Raw genomic sequence first — 26,215 nt, forward strand, 5'->3', positions numbered from 1 at the left:
ACATTACATAGCTGTCTCTTGTATAATCAAGCCATAATATGAAACTAAATCATAGTGAAAACTGAACCATAATATTTTTTTTGTCTAAGCTGAACATAAATGAGTAGAAACTAGCAGTTCAAACATTGCAAGATGTATCTTCAAAGTACATGTCCTATGGTGATTCTCTCTCTCTCTCCGTTTCTCTCTTTGTCTCTCTCTGTGTCTCTCTCTCTCTGTGTCTCTCCCATTCTCTGTTATTTTTATTATGGGCATTTTTCAGTGTTCCCCAAAGTAGAGGGACAAGTGTAACGAACCTCTCCAACAATAAGCCAGCTGCAGTCATCAACCTATAGCCAACCTTTCTCCGCACAGATAAGTTTAAATCAAATCCCAGACATATGATTTCATTTGTAAATTCTTCAGTAAGTATGTAATGATCTTTCTCAATGTTCAAGAGAACTTCAAGGGAATATTGTCCTGATTTTTCACTTGCTGGATCCACAGAGCAGGTTTTTCCAAACTGCTACCAGGAAGAGGTACCTTCTCCACCCCTCCCAGTGTAGGTTGTGCTTTGTGCTCATGGCTCACTTCTGTCAGTCACAGTTGAATGAGTAGCTCTGATAGTTGCCTCAAACCAGAGGAAGGCAGGATGTGAGAACTGTGAGCCACGGGAGACTCAAGGGAGCACATTTTGGCTGTACCCTGTGGGATGCTCTTTATCCACCTTTGTTCTTTCTTACCTCTTATTGCTTCCACATAAAGGAAGGCAGCAGTGCTTCTAGTTCAGGCACAAGGGTGTTAACCTTAGAGAGTTTAAAACTCTGCTTTCAGGATATATGTTTGGGTCAGTGCAGACACAGCCCAATGTGAATTGTTATTCAAAAAAACAAAACAAAACAAAAAACTAAAGAGATAACAACACCACAGTGTTCTCTAAGACCCTTAGGAGAATGTATTGCACCTTGCCAAATTTAAAGACTGTGAATTTTCCAAAGGTAGAAGATAAAAACAAAACTAATTTTTTGTTTAACCATCAATTAACTAGAATTGCGCTAATACAGTAGCCACTGGGCACATGGGGCTACTTAGCACTTGAAATGTGGTCAGTCCAAATTGAGATGTGCTGTGGGTGTAAAATACACACCAGATTTCAAAGACTAGTACAAAATAAAAGAAGGTAAAATGGCTCTAATAATTTTTTGTATTGATTATATGTTGAAACAATATTTTAGGTATATTAGGTTAAATAAAATATACAGTATTAAAATCAATTTTACCTATTTCTTTATACTCTTTTAATGTAGGTACTAGAAAATTTTAAATTACATATGTGGCTTACATTTTATGTCTGTTGGATGTTGCTGAAAACAAAATAATTGAGATGTTCCATTCTCCTGCTGTATGTGCTCTGCTGATGATATGGCCCTTAACGTGTAAATTAGATTGTAAGTAAGTGCACATTTAACCTGTCCTTTATTATATTCTGTCTAGAGTTTGACAGGAGGAGTAAATGGAGGTGTCCACTGTACGGATGTAACAAATGCAAGCAGGACGATGCTTTTCAATATTCATTCTTTGGACTGGGATAAAGAACTCTGCGAGTGAGTTGTGTTTTGCCCTAAGTATAGTTTTCCCAATGTGTTACCTATATATAACCTAAAACTATTTTCAGGTGTCAGCAGAGCACCAAAATTTAACTTCTTAATATTTCAATTACAATATGCAAGTCCATGTTGTGTGAGTGGGTGTAAGAGAGACTACTGCATATATAATAAACAAGCCAAATTAATTATTCTTCACAGAACATTAAGTTCCTTTAAAAATACTTTGGTTTCTTTGTGCTTTTACATTTTTATTGATTTGGTTGCATAAATTTAGAATGTTAAACATCTAAGCATACAGCTATGTTCTGCTGGCTTATGTATTTATTACTATTTAACTCTGCTCAAATATATCCATTTCCTAATTGTTATTTATATTTTCTGCCTTTAAATACATATAAATGTTTCTAGATTTGTCAGCACCATGCTCACCCAGTGAGCTAACCGGCCATCCCTATGTGGGATCCGAACCCTTGGCCTTGGTGTTATCAGCACCGCACTCTCCCGAGTGAGCCACAGGGCCGGCCCAATGTTTCTAGATTTGTATTTAAAATAGTGTTATATACCCAATCTTATTGTTTTTCAGATTTTTTGGGATTCCAATGGAAATTCTTCCAAATGTTCGGAGTTCTTCTGAGATCTATGGCCTAATGGTAAAAAAGAAAAAAAAAAAATCCTTTTTCATTAAAAATACTTTACTATTGGAAATTCAAAAGTCAATTATGTTTTATAGTTTGGGATTTGTGACTCTCTATGAATGTTGATAGTGTGTAAAATAAGAATTTAGTATTGTTTAAATAGTTTTATAATATAAAAACCTTCAAGTACTTTTTACCAGTTGATTTTATATTTATAAACTTGAATTGTCCTTTCTTTGAGTATTATTGTTTTTTAAAGTATTAATGGGGTAACCTAACTCCACACAGTGGCATGGGAATATTTGAGCCAGTTTATTCTTTCAATCCAAATAACTGTTTAGGAGTTGTGATGTCTGCTTTTAATTTAGAGGAGGGACTCTTCACAGGAGGGCGTTCTTTTTTTGTTGAAACTCTTTTATTGGCCAAACATGTTATATATTAGGTTCTTTGTCAGCATAAGCAAAATGTCACCAAGAAAACGAAAGCAAAGAGTCTGCTTCTGATTTAGGATTGCTAATTAAACTGGTTACCATAAATGGACATTTTTACTGTTGCTGTTATTGAAATCCAGAAAAAAAGTACTTTCAGCAAAAAAGTACACTTAGCATTATTGAGAGTCTGGTTAAACGTGAGGAATGAAAACCTCTAGGAAGATATGAACCGGTGTTTTGAGTACAAAAATCTGGAATTTATAATTAAACTTAAGAATTAATCTCAGATAAATTGCAAAAAATATTGTTTAGGCATTTCATAAGAAATATTAGAAACTCCACTTATAGAGTTAATAATAATAGAGTTGAACACTAAGTGCTCTGGATAAAGCTTGAGCAAAAAAAAATTTTTTTTTGGCCTTTTTTGAGACCGGCCGCACCACGCTCAGCCAGTGAGTGCACCGGTCATCCCTATATAGGATCCGAACCCGTGGCGGGAGCGCCGCACTCTCCCGAGTGCGCCACGGGCTCAGCCCTTGAGCAAAAATTTTTAACTATTTCATTTATAATAAAGCTTTTTAAAGCAACATGGGATTTTTTTGTGGGTGTGGCTGGCCGGTATGGGAATCTGAACCCATGTCCTTGGGGTTGTAAGGCTGTTCTCCAACCAACTGAGCTAACCGGACAGCACAACATGGAATTTCTTAAGGGAGGCATTGTCACTACTTCTCTATAATAAAAGTGCTTCGATAATTTCATAGCTGTCAACAAACTAACTTGAGTCAGAGAAAAAGAAAATATTCTTGAAATAGTTTCAGAGGATGGTTGAAGAAATTAACTGGCCTAGTTTTCTGTGCATTTAAAATATTCTGCTTCTGTCCCCTTTTTCCCCCTTGCTGACTATAGAAAATCTCTCATAGCCTGGTGAGTAGGTTGCCCACCAATTATGCTACCCATTCACATGGAAAAGATACAGTGCATTTCCGTTGAGTTTTAGACAAAAAGAGGTTCATTTACTGAGTAGATGTGTCTAGAATTTCCATGCCCTCCAAATCATTATAAGCTCTTGTCACATTTTAGTTTTTCTTTTTTAAAAAAATAACTTAGTTTGTTTTCTAAGTTTTCAATAAGACTGAGAGTGATGTTTCTAAAATAAAAGACTTAAGTTTCCCAGAATGAGAGATTCTGATGTTCCCCGTTACAAAGTACAGTTGTGATGTGCTTTGGGCTTTAGCATAATAGGGAAATTAGTTTTTAAATGTCCCAAACATCTACCTTAAATGATCTGTTGACCAACCTTTCAGACCATTTAGTTGGAAACGCACTGTCACTTTTTCTGCATGCTTCATCAGAGGATGTTCCAGGAATCCTCCAGAGGCCTCTCCTTGTGAAGAAAAAGGAGCACTGTACATCCGTGAACACATATAATAGATCCTGCTGATAGTTTGATAATTTCCAAAGTATAAGCAAAGACTTCTTTTTAGTATTTAAATGTGTCAAGATACACAGTCTCTATGTTTCCTCTTGATTCTAAGCCTTTTATGAAATTTACCCTTTACTTAGTATCTAGTTTCAGATTTTCAAAAAATACATACAGTAATTAAAAATAGCAGGTCTTGAATCAACCAGAAAGCATAAAAGAAATAAAATAATACCAGCTATGTAGAGGGCATTTTCTGTTTTGTTAAGGGTTTCCACATATATGCTTTTATCTCCTTATGATCATAGTCATGTGAGGCGGATTCTATTCTTCTCCTCCCTTTAACAGATATGGAGCCTAAAGCTCCCAGAGCTCAGGAGACTTGCTCACAAATGGCAGACTGAGGAGTCAGTCCACAGCTTTTTAGTTCTGTGCTTCTCCTAGTATATCACCCCTGCTTCAGAGATCACATGCCTTAATTCCTCTAATTCCTTAATATCAGTAAAAATTGCTTTGTGCTGGTGTATGTCTTTTAAAAATTAAGTTTGTAAAGTCAGCCACAGTCAGTCTCGTTTTTCTTCCTAGAATGCTGGCCATATTGATCAAAATAAAAACCACTATTTGTGACATAAAATAACTGTTGCTTATCTAAATTTGAAGAATGATGTTTGCTATGAGCAAATAATATCCAATACCTGAACACTCTTGTGTTTCTTACTCAAGAGGAGCTTGGGTAGAAAGACAAGTTGGTAAAGTATAGCCTTCCAAAATAAATATGTTGCATGCTGATTTGGGAGCTATTTAAAGGATACATTAGTTATTCTTTAAATAATGGCAATAACAGCAAAGCATCAATGCACTTGGCAATTATGTAGCCCAGTCTCCATTTCATAGGTAAGTTGAGGCATAGAGAGGTTTCAGTAGCCTGCTCATGGCTTAACACTAACTAACCAGGAGTAGAGCCCCATCTCCTGACTCCCAGTCCAGTGTTTCATGTTCATTCTCCAATGCCATGTTTCTTATTGCCATTCCAGGAGTACTTCTAGTATCTGTCTCTGTACCACTCATGTAGTTGAAACACTTGCTTTGTCTCGTCTGCCCACATCCTCTGGCACCCTGCTATTTGTGTTCATTCCTGTTGCAGTTATGTTAGTAGAGCCAAAAGTTTGTAATTATTCATAATCCTTTTTTTAAAATTTTATTAGAAAGCTGGGGCCTTGGAAGGTGTGCCAATATCTGGGGTAAGTTTCACCACCAAACATCTCCCTGCCACCATCCCCCCCGTTCCACGTTATGGATTTCTCTTCTGTTTTAATGTCTACTTCTTCCTAAACTAGGGGAAACAAGTAAGAGCAGCAAAATTGGCTAATTGTCTAATTCTTGTTTTTACCTGACACAGTGTGGGCCATTTAGAATCTTTTGAATAAATTAATTCTAATTCTCCCTTCCCGTAACTATTATCTTGTAGGGGTATTAAAAAGTGGGAAAAGTGGCCAGGTGGAGGAAATGCAAGAAACATAGACAATCCATTCCTTGATAAATAAAAAAGGAAAAATAAATCCTGTGGCTCTTCTAAAAATGAAATTAATATTGTGTTAGTCAGTATTTTTTATTGTCATTTATATTTTCAGTGTTTGGGGGACCAGTCTGCTGCACTGGTGGGACAAATGTGTTTCAAGGATGGACAAGCCAAAAATACGTGAGTTTAAGAAACATGCTTAAAAACCAATGCTGTTTTATTTCTTTTCTCCCTTTGGTGCTTTGAATGAGGAAAGGCTTTTGAAGTTCATCCAGGTTGAAAATCAGTGGCTTTTAATAGCTCCAATATGGATGTATAAATTTTTTACCATTTGTTTTTCTTTATCTCCTTCAAGTAAAATACATTATGCCATATGTAAACACGCCAATAAGGTTTATAAAGACCTTAATTTATAAAATCCAATATGTTTTCTATCCCAGAAACTAAATTTTCATTTAAAGTATTCTTGCCTTTTTGGGGGAGATTTGTGGGGCCAGGGAGGGGGTGCGGTGGGGCTGGGAAGAGGTACTACAATTTTCAGCATATTATTTCTGCCTAAGTCTTTCTCACTATAACTATAAAGTCATATTTTTGTGGGATTTTTCAAGGTTATTTTCCTGGCACTATATTTTCTCCCTATTATCTGAAGTTTCTCTTTTTGACAAGATGTAGAAAGAATGACAGAAGTAGAGATTTGGTGTATTTCTCCCCTCATCTCTTCTCCTAACTACTCATACATGCAGAGTCTGGAATAAGCCCTATATCTAAGAGGAATAAGAAGGTGACTCCCACTTTAGGATGAGAAAACAGATGCTCAGAGAGGTTAAGTGCTTGCCTAAGGTCATAACCTTGACTCAAAGGCAGAGCTCGATCGCCAGCCCATGCCTTCTGACTCTGAGTCTGGCGTTCTTTCTCATTTACATCACTGACTATACTTATTTGAAGGTAATCTTTTATTTATTTATTTATTTATTTGATTATTATGAATATTCATGAGATACAAATTACCAGAAATTGCTTTTATACCGTGTCCCCACCCAATTGTGCCCCCCAACCACCCTCTTCCCCCACTCTGCTTTGCAGCCTTAAGAATGTTCCCTCCCTCTGTAAGACCACTGCACTACTGTGGTCTTTCTTTCCTTCTGAAGGTAATCTTTTAAACATTGAAAAAAAAAAAACCCCAAAACTACCTACCTTTTACACATATTGATGGGCAGAAAGAAATAGATCTCAGAAGCTGAAATAATAGTGATAATTATAATACAAGCTCAGCCAATGGCTGTTAGAAGATAATCCATGTGCTTTAAACATGTTATGTCATTTAATCTACTTACAAATCTTATTATTCCCATTTTATAAACCAGGAAACTGAAAATTAGAGAAAATAACTAGTTTATGCAAGAATTAGAGAAGATAACTAATTGATGCAAAGTCGTGTAGCTAGCAAGTGGGAGATGCAATATTTGCATTCAGATCCATCTCTTTCCTCAGCCAGGGCTCTTAACCTATGTACTTCACTGCCCCCTGTGTAAAAGAGCTTTTCACAGACCTGGCAAGAGATCTACACTGAATTATTCTTTTCTTGAGGATTTCCTTATTCTCTCCTCAATTTTAACTTCAGTGGTTAAAGTTCTTCTTTTGTGAATAAGGAATGTCTAACATTTCTAGATTAAACATTCTTGTAGTCTAGCAGGGTCCACAGTCCTCACGCACCAGTGTGACATTATTCCTGTGGGAGTGTTTCAGGAAGTGGGGGTATGCAATTCTTTATAGGTCATGGTAACCTGAGGACACAATCAGGAGCGTCTGAGTCAGTATGAGTCTGGAAATATTCTCTGAATCTGGGTTCCAGGCAGCTGAATCAGGAGTCAAGAGAAATAAGATAGAAAACTAAGCTATTTTCCCCCTTCTCTCCTCTGCCGGGAACACTAATGCTAGTAAGTCAGATGCTATCTATATAACATCAAGTGCCTCGCAGAGTACGAGGGTACTTCAAAAAGTTCATAGAGGCTGGCCGGTTAGCTTAATTGGTTAGAGCACAGCCTTATAACACTAGGGGCACAGGTTTGAGTCCCCATACTGGCCAGCTGCCAAAAAAAAATAAATAAATAAATAAAAGTTCGTAGGAAAATGGAATTGAGAGATAATCCAAATCTTTCCATTAATTTTTTGAAGAGACCTTGTTTATAGCACATGGTAGTAGGTGCCCAATAAAATAGCCTGCTTTTCCTCCTCTCACTACTCCCCTCCCTCTTAAGCATTATCAGCCAAGTCCTTAATAATGAATTGAAGTTAGAGAGTGCTTGTTTGAGTACCTCTGCAGCTACTGCAAGTTGAAGGAGGGAAATAGCAAATTATAAGATCTTTGATCTCATATTTCTCTCCCTGAGGGGAAAGAACATAAATATACAGTTAATCACATAAATCAGGACTTATGTGCCATAAGAAACTTTGAAGTCATGCCGTTGGGCTTCCAAGGGAAGGAAAAAAAGTTACAAAAGATTATGTTAGCAATGAGATGCTTTGAAAAATGAGCAATATTGAGGGATGCAGGGAACGTTGAACAAAGATAGGGAAATTGAAGACTTTGTTTCAAGAATGTAAAGAACATTAGGATAAGGAAGTGGTAGAAAATAAGGCTAGATAGTCAAGTTATGAAGCCCTAAATTTCAGGCTATGGGATTTTTTTCTTTGAGGCAGTGGGAAACTCCTGAAGGTTTATGAGCTCGTGTTCAGAGATGACTGGAGTTGTCAGTTAATAATATAGCAGTCCTGGGTCACTGTGAGCAGAGACTAGAGGCAAAGAGGTGTCCCAGTAATGAGGCCGTGAACTGGGAAGGATGGGGACAAAGAAGGAGGCTGTGGGTGGACGTGCATGGCACTGCAGAGGAGCAAGGGAAAGGAAGTAGGTATAGAGTCTAGGTACCTGGACACCATGGAATGTCTGTCTAACATTCTAGACAAAGTAATGAATAGGTCTGAGTAGAAGAATCTCTGTTTGGAGCATATTTATGGTACTGGCAGGCTATATATTGCACATATTTGGAAATGTGAAATGAGTTCAGTATAAAAGTAGAAATTCTTGGGCTGGCCCGGCGGCGCACTGCTACAGTGCACCGCTTGGGAAGCGCGGCAGCGCTCCCGCCGAGGGTTCGGATCCCACATACAGACCGGCCGCTCACTGGCTGAGCGAGGTGCAGGCGCGGCACCGAGGGTTGCGATCCTGTTGCCGGTCCTGGTCCCGGTCCGGTACGGGCGCGACACTGAGGGTTGCGATCCGTTGCCGGTCACGAAAAAAGGCAAAAAGGAAAAAAAAAAATAGAAATTCTTGATTTCCCCTATATGGAGGTGATTTTAAATCAACAGGAATAGATGACATTCCTTGGGGGTGGCTGGCAGGTACAGGGATCCAAACCATATTATCTTTTAATTCTATTTTTCCACGAACTTTTTGAAGTACCCTCCTACAGGGAGAGAGGAGATATTTAAACACCAGGATGGAGAAATCAGAAAAATAGAATGCTGTTATTCATTAGTGTGGAAATCCAGGGTAGAGATATTTAAGAGGAAGGCATGGTTAGCAGCACAAAATACCACAGAGAGGTGATGCAGGCCGAGAACCAAGAACAGACCATTAGAAATTAAGTCTTCGTTTGGTGACTCCAAGAGTGAAGTTTTAGTAGAATGCTCAAGATGGAAGCCAGGTTGCAAATGGTCAAAATTGAGACAGCAAGAAAGAAAGTGCTTTATAAAAATACAACCATCCAGGAACAGTGAGAGAATTTGACAGTTGGTGAGGTTAACAGGATTATGCAACATTCTGAGGATTTTGTTTGTTTTTATTTTTAAGTTGTGATAAGTCCGAGATTGTTCAGAGTCCGAACAGAGAACAGATGGAAATTGTAAAATAAATGGGAGACAGTGATGGGCAGAATGAAATCCTAAGAGGTTGGAGGGATTGGGATTGAGAATTTAGTTAATCTTTCCCAAACTCAGCAGGGAGAAAATGACAGTCAGCTCAGAATTCAATGGAAAGGCCATCTCTGGTTCAGGGTGGGAGAACAATTGTGGATGATTCTAATTTTTTTTTTTTTTTAGTTTAGCTGTATTTTCTAATTTTTTTTTAGAATGAACATGGATTATTTAAACATTAAATTCTGTTTTTCGGAAAGAGAACCTAAGATGGCTGTCTCATCTCCCCATGTGCACTGACTGGGTGTAATAAAAAGTCTCTATGGTTTCACCCAGGGCCACTCACCCTGCCCTGTACTGGGCCGTTTTGGGCACACCTCTCTAGACTGCTCAGTCCTGATCTAATAGTCATGAGGGAGATCAAACAACGTTTTTCTCTGCAGAGGTTAGAAAGTCAGACATCTTTCTGGGATGTTTGAACACAGTACAATGTTGAGGAAGGCTAGGTAGACCACATAAATGCTGAAAGCACCATACGTGCTTGATGACTTCGAAGAAAGAATAATAAAATTTAAGAGGAAAATAATTGCCTGGGTACTGCTTTGAAAGCTGTGGAGTAAATGTAGCAAAGAAGTCTCTTCATGTATTGATAATATTCATTAATTACTTAAGTAGACTAAGTTAAAAATTCACTTTTACTAAGTACCCTGAGCCTTCTCATTAGTTTTGTACTTAAAGGCTTGCATACAACCATTCAGTATAAAGAGCGTTTATCTGGGTGCTAAATTGGTAGATTTCTCCTTTAAAAAGCATAAAATAGATAATTAACTTCGATTTTTATGAATATTTATTAAAAGGGATTAGCTAGAAATATAAAGCTTTTTCAGTGTTGTGGCAGTAAAAAGGCGAAGTGATTTATGTTTTAGTTTGTAAATGTACTACCTGTACCTGGTGTTGACAAGTGTCTTTGCAAACTTAGATATTCATTGGTCCCACACTCCCTGAATGTTCATTAAGCAGGCCAAGAATATATCTGGGTGAGAAGAAATAGAATATCTTGGGCTAATCCTTATTCAGAACAATGGTGCCTGGAAAAATGTTGATCGGAAAAAATTGCCCTCGGTTTGTGCTTGTTGCACAGGCAACTGATGGAAGGCAGCTGATGGGATTTGTGACTTAGTACTGACTGGTGGTAGCTTCTGCTAGATCCTTCTGCCAGCCCCTGGACTGAGCACTCTCCCTTCTCCCACCTGCTGGAATTTCACCAACACCGTTAGAACTGTGGTGATGCAGAGCACAACTGCATGACCTGTGGGGAGGGAAGCCTGAGCTGGAGCTGAGCCAGCTTTGTTATCCCAACTAAGTTTAAAACTGTTTCTCTGTGACCCTTACTGTTATCAGGTAGGGCTGCTTATCTGCCTGACACAAGTCAAAAATACCCATTTATGTCCAAGTGCCAGACTTGTTGCAGAGTCCAAAGTTTATACTGATAAGGCTGCCACAAAATAAACTCGGTTCTTCCATGTCAGCCGTGTTACACGGCTCTGATTCTCCCACCACTGCTCTAATGCCCTATCCTGCAGAGAAAATGGGAAAGGGAGGCCTTAAATAGCCTTCCCCTCGATGCCACTCTTGTACCAGCTTTCCAGCAACACTCTCCCACACGGCACCTAGCCTCCTCTCCCTGCCAGAAGACAGTGGCATTTCTCAGTTTATGACTGTATTAATGATAGAACTAAGCTGGCCAGCTCCATTGGTGAATGGCTGTTAGTCACGATGCTTCAATCCACATAGATTAGTAGTAACATAACTGCGACTGAATGTAGAATTTGTTGTAATTCAGTGGTATTCTATAAACTTAGCCCTGGGCTATGACTAAATGCTAAATACTATACCTGCATTTTTTCCTGTAAGATTGTACTAAGTACGTTTTCTTTTAGACTGATCTTTAAAACATTTATTCTATAAAGAGTATGATGTTTGTTAAGCTTTGGGGACTTTTCTACAACTTTAATATAATGACTTTTATTGTATTAAATTATATGTCAATTTAGATCATTTATATTATTAATGTTTCATCATTTACTTTCAATAAAATTGCCATACTGTTCATTCTTCTCCCAACTATAGGTATGGAACAGGATGTTTCTTACTATGTAATACAGGCCGTAAGGTTGGTTTTTTAAAATTAAAAGATTGATAAAAGTCTTCTTTAAGTTAATATAAATAATGCTTTGAGTATAATTTGCCATTAAGTCACTTTTGAGTATTCAGTGTTAATTTAATCTTTATTAGGGTTTAATTTAGAGCTCAATAAAATGATGCAAATTGTGAAATTTGAATGGTTCTAGTAGGAACCATTTTAGGTTCTTTGAATTTTATATGTGTGTTTCTAATTATGTTGATGTGAAGTCTAGACTGGGACCATGTCAGATTCTTAATGCAAATCTAATTTGAAACAAGGGAAAAACTTTGTACAGCTTAAGTGTATTCTTCTTAATACTGATAATTTTGACTAAGATTTATTTAATTGGTTTATTCATTAGATTATTTTGTACCTGTATTGTTTTAGTTTTTAAAAATATTCTTATGCTATCTTTTCATTTTCTCTATTACTGAAATCTCTTTTTTCTTTCCTACAGTGTGTATTTTCTGAACACGGCCTTCTAACCACAGTGGCTTACAAACTTGGCAGAGACAAACCAGTCTATTACGCATTGGAAGTGAGTTCTTTTCAATCAGTATAGATAATAAGACAAACATTCAAAGCTAATGAGAATTACAGTGTTTTCTAGCACCTTTTCTGGTAAATGTTAACATATAGGACTCAAAACATTCTGTGTTTGGCACTTGATTTAGTGGAAGGAACCTGGGACTGAGCTGGGGGTCAGGATTCCCAGGAGTTCTTAATTATATTAGTTCCTCAGTTCTTCTGCCAATTAATTGTGTCAGCTTGGGCATATGACTTGACCAGTCTGCAACGTGAGGATTTCTGTCTCTCAAGTTTAATGAAGGGATTGACTTGCTCTGTAACATTTTCTTTTAGCTTGAAAATTCTGTGTTCTTATGACTAAAATGCCCCAGTGTTCCACAGAGAACCACTGGCTGCAAAAAGGCAGAGCGACTCTCTTCACTTGTCTCCCCAGAAGAATAAATCTGTGTTAACATTTTGACATGGGAAAGAAAATGAGATTTATGGCTGTGTATCACTGGAAACATTTATTTCAAACATATTTCTCAATTATAGTAAGAATATGTCATTCTAACTCCATAGGATATAGTAAGTTTTTATTAGAAACATTAGGAACATCTATTCACTTTTTTTTTTTTTTGTCCTTTTTGAGACTGGCAGCACCGCACTCGGCCAGTGAGCGCTGTGAGCACACCGGTCATCCCTATATAGGATCCGAACCCGTGGCGGGAGCACTACTGCGCTCCCAGCGCTGCACTCTCCCGAGTGCGCCACGGGCTCGGCCCAGGAACATCTATTCATAAAGTCAAAGAAGCAGTACTCTTCCTGGAGAATCAGATACATTTCTTACAGGCATTTCTGTACAATTAATTTTGAAGTGGCTACCTCATAATGTACAAGTATATAGCTGATATGAAAACTTATTGAGGCTCACTTCCTGGAGTGCCTGATGATAATTTGGTCACAAGTTTTAGACTTCTAGTTATAGTTAAAACATTTTATTAGTTGTTACACCTAGAGCATAAAGAATATTCGTTTATTTCAGTTTTTCTCCTACCCATAAATACTGTAATCTGTCCTCCCTACCCCTTTTCTATGAATAGAAGCATTTGTGGAAAACTTGGTTAAGTGTATTAAAGGTATCTTAACACTTATCAGAACTTAAAATCCTACAAGTCTTCTCCCCCTCTGTTTTTCCCTTTGGAGACTGCTTATTACTAGGCACAAAGAATATGCACCCAGTAACTGTTATCGATAATAATAATAATAACAATAGCATGATACTCTCTTTTTTCCTCACACAGGAGACAATTAGTAGTTTAGAATTATAGGTGCCTTAAACCTGGAAAGGGCCTCAGAGACAGGTGTCACCCGGTCTTAACCTCCCTCCCAATATTAAAAGCTTTCTCTTGTCTCCTTTACTGATAGTCTTCCAACTTGTTTGAAAATAGCACCCAAAACCACTTTATTTTTTTTTTAAATTAATGATTGACTTTCTTTTATTTATTTTTTTTATTGAATCATAATTGATTATACATATTTTGGGGATTCGATGTTGACATGTTGATCAAATCAATATTATTAGTATGTATATTGTTACAAATTGTACTTATTCTTTATGCCCCTTGTCCAATCTCTCCCTATCCCCATCTCCCTCCCCCTTCCCACCACGGATAACCCTAGATTTCTTCTCTCCCTCTGAAAGAGTAATGGTTATTTTGTCGATTTGTTGCCTAGATGATCTGTCCAATGCTGAGAGGTGTGTTCAGGTCCCCCAATATTATCATAGAGCAGATGCTTCTTCTGACAGTCTGGAATGGGCTTTGTGGAGAGAGACATCCTGTTTTCTTTGGTCTCTGCTGGTGACTCTCCTTGTGTCAATGCACTCCAGTGGCTGGCAGATCATCCACATGGTGGTTGTGACATCTAGCCGCTTTTGCAGCAGCTATGGTTACTGTGGTGGCTGTGGTGGGCCACCCACATGGAAGTGATGTTTTTGGCATGCTCCTTGGCACTGGTGGTGTGCCTGGTTGTGGGGGGGTCCTGGTACCTGGCTTCATGCCCTGGGCCCCCAGGAGGGGCCCCGAGGCACTGGTGGTGTGCCTGGTTGTGGGGGGGAGGGGCTAGTCCCCGGATCCATGCCTCAGGTCCCCTGGCGGGCCCAAGGGCCTGGTGGTGGCCTGGACCAGAACTAATTTTTTGTCCTTTGCTTACTTCTAAAACAGGGGAACTTCCTGTGGGAACCAGTACTTGAGCTCTGTGGTTGAGCTAAGTTACTGCTTTGCTGCTGTTCCCTTAGGGAAGACTTTTCGTGCAGCTCAGGATTTAGGATTTAATGGTTGACCTTATAGGTACTTCCAGCTCTCCAGAGATCAGGTGTACCTGGGTTGTGTAGAAACTCTGATCTGGGCCTGAGTCTTTATCAAACTGCACCCCATGCAATTCTGCATTCCTGTCCAGTCTCCTCTGAGTGGTCCTGTGCTGATTGGGGACCAGATTGGCTATCCTTGCTGTGTCCCAGTGTTCTCCTGGTGGGCCCATCTCTCCCACTGCCTGTGCTCCAAACACTTTCCATGGGACAGACCCTGCACCAGTCCCCTGCGATGACTCACCGGCCTCTGAATGGCTCCCCTTTTTCAGCTGTTCTGGCTCCTCGCTCCTGCGTGGGTCCACGGGAACCCTATTAGTGGTCTTGCTGTCCTCGGGGCTACCAAGGCCCTCTTCTCCTCTGCCGCCTCCAAGTAACTCCATCTGAAGGGCACAGCTGTGGCTTCTGCTGGCTCCTGCTCCATGTGCTCAGCAGTCCCAGCCTTAAATCAGCCGCAGCCCGAAACGCTCAGAGCAACTTTTTCTTTTTCTCATCGTGGCTTCTCCTGCCTTCATGAACTCCATAGGTCTCTCCTCCTCTTCCCCTGAGCTCCAGCAGCCCCAGCTTGGCTGTTAGATTTTTATAGTTGTAAATTGGTTGATTTGTGGGACAGAGTGATGCTGGGGACCATCTATTCTGCTATCTTGACTGGACCTACCCCCAAAACTTCTTAAGAACACCTCTAGTGCTGGACCTAGGTCAGCTGTCAAGAGCAGTCAAATGCTAGGCGGCACCTGTGAGTTTTCCTGGGTCTTCCTCCTCCGGGGTAAACTAGCCCAGGTCCCTGATCTCACGTGGATTCTAGATGCTTTATAGTTCCGAGCTCCCTTCATGAGATGCATTCCAATTCATCAGTGTTCAATTCCAGAACAGAATATAATATTCTACATATAATCTGACCTGTACTTAATAGTATGATTTGTGCCTCTCTTACCATAAGTACTCCTTCTGCTACTCTAGCCTGAATTCTTTAATTTAGTCTAATAACTCCATACCATGGGCCCCAGGAGCATACGCTTAAATACCTAGCTCTTTTTCAAATGAATCATGGTCGTCAAATCAAGTCTGCTCAATTCTGTATTTGTGTAGAAGATTTTTTGTTAATCTAAATTCATTTCTTTGTTTGTTCCTGTTTAATTTCATGGTAGTGATTTTAGTCTATTCCCATGTAGTCTGATTCTTTTTCACTTTTTACTCTGTTATTCTTCCAATTTTTTTCTCATCTGGAGACTTAAGTATTTGCTTTATGATTTTGTTTCAGTTCATGTATTTTTTTTTTCTTTTTAGAGTCATAGAATTTTAAAGCTGAGAGAGGGACATTAGAGTATACAGCAACATAGTTATATGCTCCTATCCCCTTGTTTTACACACGAGGAATCTGAGATTAGAGAAATGAAATCTGAGCCACTTGGCCAAAGTAACTTTTGACAGCCAGTAAGTAGCGTATCCAGGATGCAAATGGAAGTTATTGGACATCAAATCTGGATGCCTGGGCCACTCCACTGTACCATCTCCTTCCTTGTAAGTCTGGACATCCAGGGCTCCAGTCTCCCAAGCCCAGTGGTTTTTTTGTTTGTTTTTGTTTTGGTGGCTGGTCAATACACGGATCCAAACCCTTGACCGTAGTGTTATAATACTGTGCTCTAACCAACTGAGGTAACTGGCCAGCCCTCCAGTGTTTTCAATGAATCTCCCATATGTCCCCTCCTTCATCTGCCAACCTAGCAATCTCAGCAGCAGCAGCAACAATACACACACAGAGACACACAAATATGTTAACATGTTAACAGTAGTAGACAGGATTTTTTTTCTTTTTTTCTATGCTTTTTTTTTTTTTTTTTGCAATTAACAAAAATTAAATTAATTTATTTATTTGGGTTTTTTTAGGAGATGACCGGTAAGGGCATCTTAACCCTTGACTTGGTGTTGTCAGCACCACGCTCTCCCAAGTGAGCTAACCAGCCATCCCTATATGGGATCCGAACCCATGGCCTTGGTGTTATCAGCACCACACTCTCCCAAGTGAGCCACGGGCCGGCCCTAACAAATATTTTAAGGACTATTTTAAAAGCATTAAGAAATTAAAATAAACCGAAAAGCAGAGTAGGGAATAATGCTAGATTGGTAAAACTTTATTTCAGTAAATTTAAGCTAATTCTACGTGGTCACACTAATTCCTTTTTTTGTAAGTGCTTGCAAAGTATATATTTAATAATCATGTCTTTAATTTGACAGGTTGTTGTTAATCTTAGAAGTCTGAGATATTCAAATTTTACCTTCTACCCTCTTTAAAAACTGGAGCTATAGCTACCCATCTTTGGTATTTTAATTTTCTTTCATTCTCCCTCTGCCAATTTGAGAACAGCATAATACACTTCTATTTTTTGGTTTTGGTGATTTTTTTTCTTTCGTGGGTACCTTGAAATTTTTAAGACGTTATTTAACTACATATTTTTCTAATGGAGTGTATAGTTGTTCAGTATTTTTAGTCTCTCAACAATGATTAGGACCTGGAATACTTTACCCCCACCACCTCCACCAGCAATCATGTTATTTCGTTTAAAATTTTCATTTCCTCAGGCCTGGCCCGTGGCTCACTTGGGTGAGCGTGGTGCTGACAACACTTAAGTCAAGGGTTAAGATCCCCTTACTGGTCATCTTTTAAAATAAAATTTTCATTTCTCTTTTTTTCTTCAACATTTAATAATTAGTACTATTTTCTTTGCAGTTGATAGTAAATCGTATTTATTGACTTATCCATTTCTGTGTCCACTATCATTCCTTTGGTCCCACACCTTTTATATACTCACCCACATTTTTTTCCTTGCCGAGGGATATCCTTTTACTCTTATTAAGAGTGTGGAATGGGAAGCCTATTCTTTTTAGGTTTGTCTTTATTTTATCCTCACTCTGGGGGTGGGTACAAAGTCCTAGATTAAGAATTGTTCTTCCCATATCTCTTCTGGCCATTTTTGATGCTGATGAGAACTCTGCTGTCAATCTAAATGTGGTTCCTTTGTAGATAATCTGATTTGTTGTCTAGGAGTTTTTAATATTATCTCTTTATCATTTATGCTCTATAGTTTTACATGATGTGCCTGGGTTTGGATTTATTTTTATTTATTCTGTTAGGTACTTGGATCCCAATCTGTCTTCAGATCTAGAAAATTCTCAACAATTATCTCTTCAAATATTGCTCCTCTACCATTACCTCCATACTCTTCTGGAATTGCTACTGGATGACTATTGGAACCTTTCAACTCATCCTCCATGTCTCTTAACTGCCCTTTTATATTTTTTTAATCTCTTTGTTTCTCTGTGCTGCTTCCCTGGTGAGTTTCTCAGTATCTGCCTTCCGTTTCCAAATTTGCTCTTTAAAATAAACAAAACAAAACATAAAAACCTTTTTTTGTAACGTGAAATATAATACACACACAGAAAAATGCATGAAACATCTATGTACAGCTTGACAAATTATTTTAAAGAGAAAGACCCATGTGACCTGTGCCCAGGTCAAGAAATAGAACCCTGCCAACACCCAGGAACCCCTTCCCCCATCACATCCTCCTCCCCCTCCCCTGAGATAATCACCACCCTGACTTTTATCACAATCACTTCCTTACTTTTCTTTACAGTTCTAACACTTAAACGTGCAACCCTAAACACCAGAGTTTAGCTTTGCATGTTTTTAATATTTTATACATTAAAAATATAAAAAAGAGAGCACATGTGTGCATGGCTGAGTCATACAGTCTGTTTTCTTTGATCTGGCTTCTTTCACTCAACATTATTCTTGTGAGATTCATCCATGTTGTCTGATATATCTGTTTTTTAATTCTCATTGCCATATGAAATTACCACAGTTTAGTACTTATTCAAGTGTTGATGACATTTGTGTTTTCAGTATTTGGCTATTATGAAAATGCTGCTATGAACATTTTTGTACAGATCTCCTGATGTATATGTGTATAGCTTTTTGTAGGAGTAGAATTTCTAGGCCATAAATTATGTGTGTCTTCACTTTGAGTAGGTAACACAATCTTTTTTCACAGTTGATATAATAGCAAGTTATACACCAACTAGCAGTGTATGGGAACACTAATTTATTCGTCATATTTGTCTAGTCCAGAGTTTATCCTGTCTATTATTATTTTTATTTTATTATTTTTCTAGGATTTTTATTTGGTTATTTTTCATATTCCCCTGAGTTTGTTTCATTTCTCTTTTCTTTTTAAAAAGATGAAAGATGACTGGTAGGGGGATCTTAACCCTTTGTAAGTGCTTGCAAAGTATATATTTATTTTATACTCAGTGTTGTCAGCACCACGCTCTCCCAAGTGAGCCAACCGGCCATCCCTATATAGGGATCTGAACCCGTGGCCTTGGTGTTATCAGCACCACACTCTCCCAAGTGAGCCACGGGCCGGCCCTTCATTTCTTTTTTCTTTTGATTCATAACTTCATGTTTGTTTCTAATGGAAGTGATGCGTTAATTTATCTTTTTGAATACTTTCAGCATTCTTATTTTAAAGTCCCTGTCAGACTGGAGTCAATTCTATGCTAGCTGTTAAGTTTTGTTGGCTGATTTTTTAAATAATAGATTTCTTCATTTATTTTGGAATCTTCACTTTCAGTCTCATCTTCCATGAAGCTGGAGCCTTAGTCAGCAAGGGGACAGTGGCTTGTTTTTCCAGCATCCCTACACCAGTAGGAGAGCGCCACCTAGCCCCCGGTTTCCAACAGTGAGCTTGATTCTGTTCCCTGTCTTGCACAAAGCATTTTGGACCCCTTCCTCTAGTGGAACCAGTTCCCAGCCACCACTAGTGCCTGACACACACAGAAAAAGAAATCAGAACCCATCATGCTTGTGGCTGCAGTCCCACTCGGTTGTGCATTTCTGTTTCTGTCCACATAGACGTTATTCTGTATTTTGAGTCAGTGTGTGTGGTTTTAGTTTTCTCATTTTAGATTTTGTCTTTTATCCTCTGTGTTTAGAATAAAGGGGATTTTTGAAGTATAAACTCACTGTCTCTGCTGATATAGACATCTACATTTTCTTTTCATCATGAAGAAAATTCTTTCTTTTTTTTCTCCCAAGCACCCTGCAGTTGATACTAGGCCTGACATTTTAACATCTCTGAAGTCTCATTTTCATTATTCGTAAAAAGGAATTGGGGCATGTGATCCTAAGTTGTTCTACGACTTTAACCTCATGTTAAGCTGCTTAAATTTGTCCCTGCCTCCCCTTGTAGTTGGAAAATGTTTCTCAGTGGTGGAAGAAGCTGGAGCAAAATAGAGCAGTTGAGTGGTTCCGCCTTCTTCCGTCATGTGCTCATAGTACACTATCCCAAAGCTGTGCTTCTCCCTTTCTTTGTTTCTCTTCTTTTTCAAAACATTGTTTCATAAAACAAAAATCTTTTGGGGAGCCTTTAATATGATTTTGAACTTGAGCTTACTTAGGATTTGAGACTTTCATGTCCTGTATTCCATCACTAGAATATGTTTCCTGAGGCTAGGGCCTGTCTGTCTTGTTCACCAATATCCCAGCAGCCTGGCCGATAGTGGACACTCAATAAATATTGTTTAAATACCAAATCCTATGTAATGCCATTTTTTAAAAAAATGAGTTTCAGAGAGGGTGTCCTATATCACATCATTGGTTTCTTTAAATTTCTCTTTCCCCCATCTTTTCTTTGGTATGTTTTATGATTATAGTGTTAAGATTTCCTTTTTAGAAGTGTATCATCCTTCTTGAGCTAGATATTGCATTCTAGGTTGTAAGCCTATGCAGTAGTTATCTATTGCTGCATAATAATATTACCACAAACTTAAGTGGCTTAAAACAATACACGTTTTTATTATCTCTCAGTTCCCATGGGTCTGGAGTCCAGCCACAGTCTAGCTGGGTGATCTGCTTAGAGTCTCACAGGGCTGTGGTCTCATCTGAGGTTCCATCTGCTTCCAGGCTCACTCAAGTTATTGGAAGAATTCAATTTTTTTGTGGTTGTAGGACTGAGGGCCACAGTTGCTTGCTGCCTGTCAGCCAAGGGCCACCCTCTGCTCCTAGGAGCCACCTACAGTTAGTTCTTTGCCATATGGGGGCCTCAACATGGTCTCTGCTTTCTCAAAGCCAGCAAGGGAGGGAAAGTGTCCAGCAGGACAAGTGCAGTGGTCTTATGTAATGTAATCACGTGCACATCATTACATGCATCCCGTGACTTTTGACGTGCACTACTGGTTAGAAGCAAATCACAGGTCCCACAGTCGAGGGAATCACACAAGGGTGTGAATACCAGGAAGTGGGGCTCATGGGGGCCCCCTTAATTAAGAATCTGTCTACCACAGCCTATAAACATTGTTTCTGGACTTAAACAATGAACTTTCTTGAAAAGTATACCTTCTGTGGGCTGGCTGGTTGGCTCAGTTGGTTAGAATGCAGCCTTATGACACCAAGGTCATGGGTTCGGATCCTGTACTGGCCGGCTGCCAAATAAAAAAAGCAAACCTTATGAACAATAAATGCTTTTAATTTTAATTCCCTAACTTGTTCCTGAAGTATTAATGAAACATATTACATTTCAAAAATAATGTTGCCCCAACTCAACTCTGTTCTCTTTCTCTATGCAAATTAAAAATGCTATAGAGTTAGGCTTTGCTTAATTTGTAAAATATACAAATTAAGTATACTGTAAATTATATATGTAGAGATACATGGTACTGTAGTATACACAAAATTATGTTTACTACGCCTAATGGATGATTTAAGCAATTTAAGGATCATCTTCATTTTACATGATTTTTCTCCATACTCACTGATTTTAACCCTAACTGCCTTGTAAGACACAACTCTACTGCATCCTGAAATATTCTACTTCATATTTATACTGCTCATGGCAGTTGCATCCATATCAAGGAGCTTTTGAGAAAAAGTATGTTTGCCTGTTATGACATTATGTCAGATCTACTTGATTATTTTTAATCCAATCTTCTCATACTCTGTCTCTGAGCCTTTCACTTTCCAGGCTACATGTCTAGTTTTTAAGTAATTTATTCTTGTCTTATTATCATGTAATTCATTCTTCTTTATTCCATCTCACTTCCACGTGTCTTCCTTAGAGTGAAACTATTAGGCTTGCAGGCACCTTCCCCAGAGTCATGACTCAGAACAAGGGCTGAGCCCTTGTAGATGACATGTAGATGATGCACTGAAGTATTAGATCTTTACGTTTAGCATGTAATTTATGTTGACTCAATTGATACCAAGTAGATAATAACCTTCTATCTATCATTTTAGGTTTCTGTTCCTGTACTCTTTTTCCTGTCTAGCTTCAAAGCCATTATACCATCTTCCATTTTATCTCCTGCTTCTGAATTCAGAACATCACGTCTTGTGAATTTGGAGATTTCTCTTATTTTTATTAATTTCTTTAAAGGCTAAATTATACCATGTATTATATCCCGATACCAAAATTATATATTTCTTTCAGATAAGAGTTTTTATCTACCTCTTAGTTTCTTGTATTGAATCTATTTCTTCAACCACAACAAAACACTCCTGTACACTCCTGAAAACAAAATTTAAAACGATTTCTCCTGGAGCCTTGACAGTAGCTTTATTTATTCATTTTTTCTTTTGTTTTAATCTAAATAACACCCTCTGGTTCTCAACCAGTTACCTGTAATCAAAACCTTGATTCCCCTTTTGCTAAAACCATATTGCTTCCTCTCAAAAAGAAAAACAAAAAAAATTGGCTAAGTATGCAGGATCCTACCTTTTTCAGTGGAAATGAGGTACATTCACGTTTGGTTTCCCACAGTACAAAGTCCCACTGGCTGATTGCCACAAAACCACTCTACTGGACTTCTAGCATAGTGACTTTAACTCTGCTCACCTAAAACTATTGAAAATATACACATTTCTTGGTTAGATGCTATTTAGGGTCAGTGTCTTTTGAGAGGATAAAGGAAAGGGACATCTGTTTTTCAATTAGGTCTAGAACTGTGCTGCACGATATGGTAGCCACTAGCCACATGTGACTATTGAGCACTGGAAATGTGGCTAGTCTGAATTGAGATGTACTGTACTGTAAGTGTAAAATATATGCCAGATTTGAAAGACTTAGTACAAAAAAAATTCTCAATAATTTTAATATTGATTACATGTTGAAATAATTTTTTTAATATATTGGGTTAAATAACATAATTAATCTTATCTATTTATTTTTACTTTTTTAATATGGCAAAAAATTAAATTACATATATGGCTCATTGTATTTCTGTTGGGTAGCACAGGTTTAGAAACTTTTATACATTTACTAGTATTTGGCAGCCAGGATCTCTGGATTGTCTCCTTCCAAAGGAAATTTGAGAGTAAAATTTTTAAGTTTCTCTAAACAAAAAATTTACTTAGTTCTCCTAAATGGTCCCACTAAGTACTTACATATGTAAACATCAAAGTTAGGAAGCGCATTAAGAACTTCTTAAGTGTATTAAGGGACAAGGTGGGTTAGAGTCCCTTGTAAGGTATTTGTTTGTTTTTGCCTCATTTTTAAAGCTTCATTATATTTGCACAGCTATGTCAAATCTGTTCCGCAAATAACGTTTTGTAGTTAAAAAGCCAGTGTATTAATAGAACAATTGTGGCATTCTGCCACTTTGCAGTAACATATAGTGACTCCTTATCGAAGCTATGAATGATGGAATGTATCAGTATATTCATTCTCTAGTTTGTTTGCATCCTGATGACTGACAGCAAGAAGGGATGACCATTTGTAATTCAGTTAGTAGAATTGGGGACAGGTTTCTATATTTAATATCACCTGACAGTTGATTAGGGGTGACTGTGGAAATTTACATAAATAATTTATATGGATGAAACATCAAAGCAAAAAAAGTATTTTGGGGGAATTCCTAATAGTTTGTGCTGATACCTTTTTTTATCCTCAGGATCCATTTGTAATAGCTTTATTGAGATACAATTCATATGCCACACAATTTACCTTTTTAAAGTGTACAATTTAATGGTTTTTAGTATATTCACAGATTTTTTACAGTCACCATGTAACTTTAGAACATTTTCATCTCCCCAAAGAGAAACCCTATAACTAACTGCCTTCCCCTCCAGACCAAGCAACCACTATTCTATTTTTTGTCTCTATGGATTTGCCTATTCTGGACATTTTATATAAATGGAATCTTGATATATGGTCTTCTGTGCCTGGCTTCTCCACTTTGTATAATGTTTTCAAGGCTCATCCATGTTGTAGCATGTATCAGTACTTCATTCCTTTTCGTGGCCAAATAATATTCTGTTGTGTGCACATACCACATCTTCTCCGTTCATCAGTTGATGGAATTTAGCTGATACTTTTTTAACTTGAAAAATTAATGACGTTTACATTTAGTAAGAACCTTAACCTGTGTTCTCATATTGAACTTCACAGTAGTTTGTTTAGGTAATTTTTGTGGTTACCATCATTTTGTAGGTGAAGAAATGGAGGCTCAGAAAGCCTAAGTAATTTGCCTAAGATTGCATAGCAATTGAGTACTAGAACTGGAACTCAAATCCAGTTTATCTGACTCTGAATCATATATTTTCATCATTATTGCCACAGCTCACTCCCCGTCCCTTGGTGATTTAGTTTTAAAGAGTAATTCCTGAATAGCTAGCTTCTTTGTTACTTTCTTTTTTTTGTTTGTTTGTTTAATTTATTATACTATTAGATACGGGAAATGAAGTTGAAAAAACTTTTAGTGTGGCCTTTCCCAATAACTTTGTGGATAAGATGGGAATGTATTCTAGATAATATACCTCAGTAGCTTAGCAACTGATAGAAAAATTGTACAAGAAGCCAACTGCCCAACAGGTTGATGTCCATGTAGAGGGATAAGTGCAAGGGTATGCTGGAAGGCTCACTTCTTTTCCCTATCCCATGAAAAATTTTTATTAATAGCGCAGATAAAACTATGTTTGTATTAGAAGATCTAGTTTATCATATTTGTAGGAGTCCAAAAGTTGAAATTGGTTGAATTTCATCCATCTGGTAGTATCATACACAGAGAATATGCTCAATAAAAATCTTTTGCAATGATAATATATATTCTGTCCCAGATTATTATTTTTTTTTTTTCCTTAGGGTTCTGTAGCTATAGCTGGTGCTGTTATTCGCTGGCTAAGAGACAATCTTGGAATTATAAAGACCTCAGAGGAAATTGGTGAGTATGTTCTAACAAAGGGTTAAAATCTGAAGAATGAAAAATTTTAACATTTTATCTCTGTAATCTGTAAATGCTTAAGCTCTTTGCCCCAAGTGGGATCCATAAATTATATGGATCCCTATTAGGAGTTTGACTTATCCAAAACAGACTATTTTGTGAAGATTTATCAAACAATGAATTGACATAATTAGTGGTGATTATTAATAAACTGGCAGGGTAGGGCATAAAAATTACCCAAGTATAAAATTGAACACTGGAGATTGCCAGAATTGGCAGGTAAAGTAATCTAGTTAAATTTATCTGATGAGAAAGAGCTTTAACTCCTAGACTAGAGTGAGCAGTAAAACTCTGGTACCTGTAATTTAAGTATTAATATGGTTATTATCAGTCTATGGATAATTAGTTTGAACTCTCCTACTCATTCTTTCATCCACTTGTTCAACTTTGCCTGAAGGCGAGATAATCAGAAATACATGTAGAAGCCATTTCTTCATCTCTTAATCAGCAACCTCAAAAATAGTGGTAACAGGCTAAAATACCTTAAGGAAATGAGTTCAGTTCCTTGATTTCTTGAGTTGGATCACATTTTAGTGGCAGTGTTCAATGTGAGAAAACTTGTTTTTGTTGCTCATAGTAGACCACCATAATTAGGAATATTTTGCTACACCAGTGAAACAGAAACCAAAAGCCCTGTCCTAATTTTAAAATAGGTATGTTTATTCAATAAAGTAAAATACTAGTGTGATTTTTGTTTTTTGTTTTTTTAATGTTAGAAAAACTTGCTAAAGAAGTAGGTACTTCTTATGGCTGCTACTTCGTCCCAGCATTTTCAGGGTTATATGCACCTTATTGGGAGCCCAGTGCAAGAGGGTAAGTATTGAAAATATGGTATGCTTTTTGAGGTCTTGATTTATTTACCAAATTAGTTAATAACTAATTAGCTAATAGTTTCCTATCTGGTTTCAAATGATTTTAAAGTGTTGAGAAAATCTTTTTCTATTTGGAGAGTATAATTCAAAACCTTTAAGCCCCAAGAAGTTATAAATGAGCTGACAATAACCCCTGCCATATCCATATTCAAGTTAATGTTATCTTTTATCTTTTAAATCATCTACAAGTTGTATAGCAAAAGGATATGTTATTGTCATCTATTCAGATGGATCATGAACTTTTTCATATGTGGATGCAGGATTGTGGGCTATAAGGACATTCTGTATTAATGATTATGTCCAGCTTTCTTTCCCTGTACATTGCTGACTACCAAATTCACCCTTTCCATATAGGAGACATTTCAGACTGATGACTCATTAATACCACTCTAATCTATAATCTTTGTATTTATAGGATAATCTGTGGACTCACTCAGTTCACCAATAAATGCCATATTGCTTTCGCTGCATTAGAAGCTGTTTGTTTCCAAACCCGAGAGGTAAT

General features: G+C 37.7%; 1 protein-coding gene across 1 annotated transcript in view; it reads left to right on the top strand.

The window, feature by feature from the left end:
• GK (glycerol kinase) overlaps positions 1-26,215 on the top strand; it is a 73,466-nt gene that overhangs the window by 38,143 nt on the left and 9,108 nt on the right. The window contains exons 7-16 of the mRNA XM_008572602.1: positions 1,474-1,583; positions 2,170-2,236; positions 3,559-3,576; positions 5,278-5,313; positions 5,704-5,771; positions 11,634-11,676; positions 12,146-12,226; positions 24,700-24,778; positions 25,555-25,651; positions 26,126-26,210. Coding sequence (XP_008570824.1) covers positions 1,474-1,583; positions 2,170-2,236; positions 3,559-3,576; positions 5,278-5,313; positions 5,704-5,771; positions 11,634-11,676; positions 12,146-12,226; positions 24,700-24,778; positions 25,555-25,651; positions 26,126-26,210 — 684 coding nt within the window. The remainder of the gene's footprint in view (positions 1-1,473; positions 1,584-2,169; positions 2,237-3,558; positions 3,577-5,277; positions 5,314-5,703; positions 5,772-11,633; positions 11,677-12,145; positions 12,227-24,699; positions 24,779-25,554; positions 25,652-26,125; positions 26,211-26,215) is intronic.

The sequence above is a fragment of the Galeopterus variegatus genome, unplaced genomic scaffold (assembly GCF_000696425.1).
Source record: "Galeopterus variegatus unplaced genomic scaffold, G_variegatus-3.0.2 Scaffold809, whole genome shotgun sequence".
NCBI classification, from domain to species: Eukaryota; Metazoa; Chordata; class Mammalia; order Dermoptera; family Cynocephalidae; genus Galeopterus; species Galeopterus variegatus.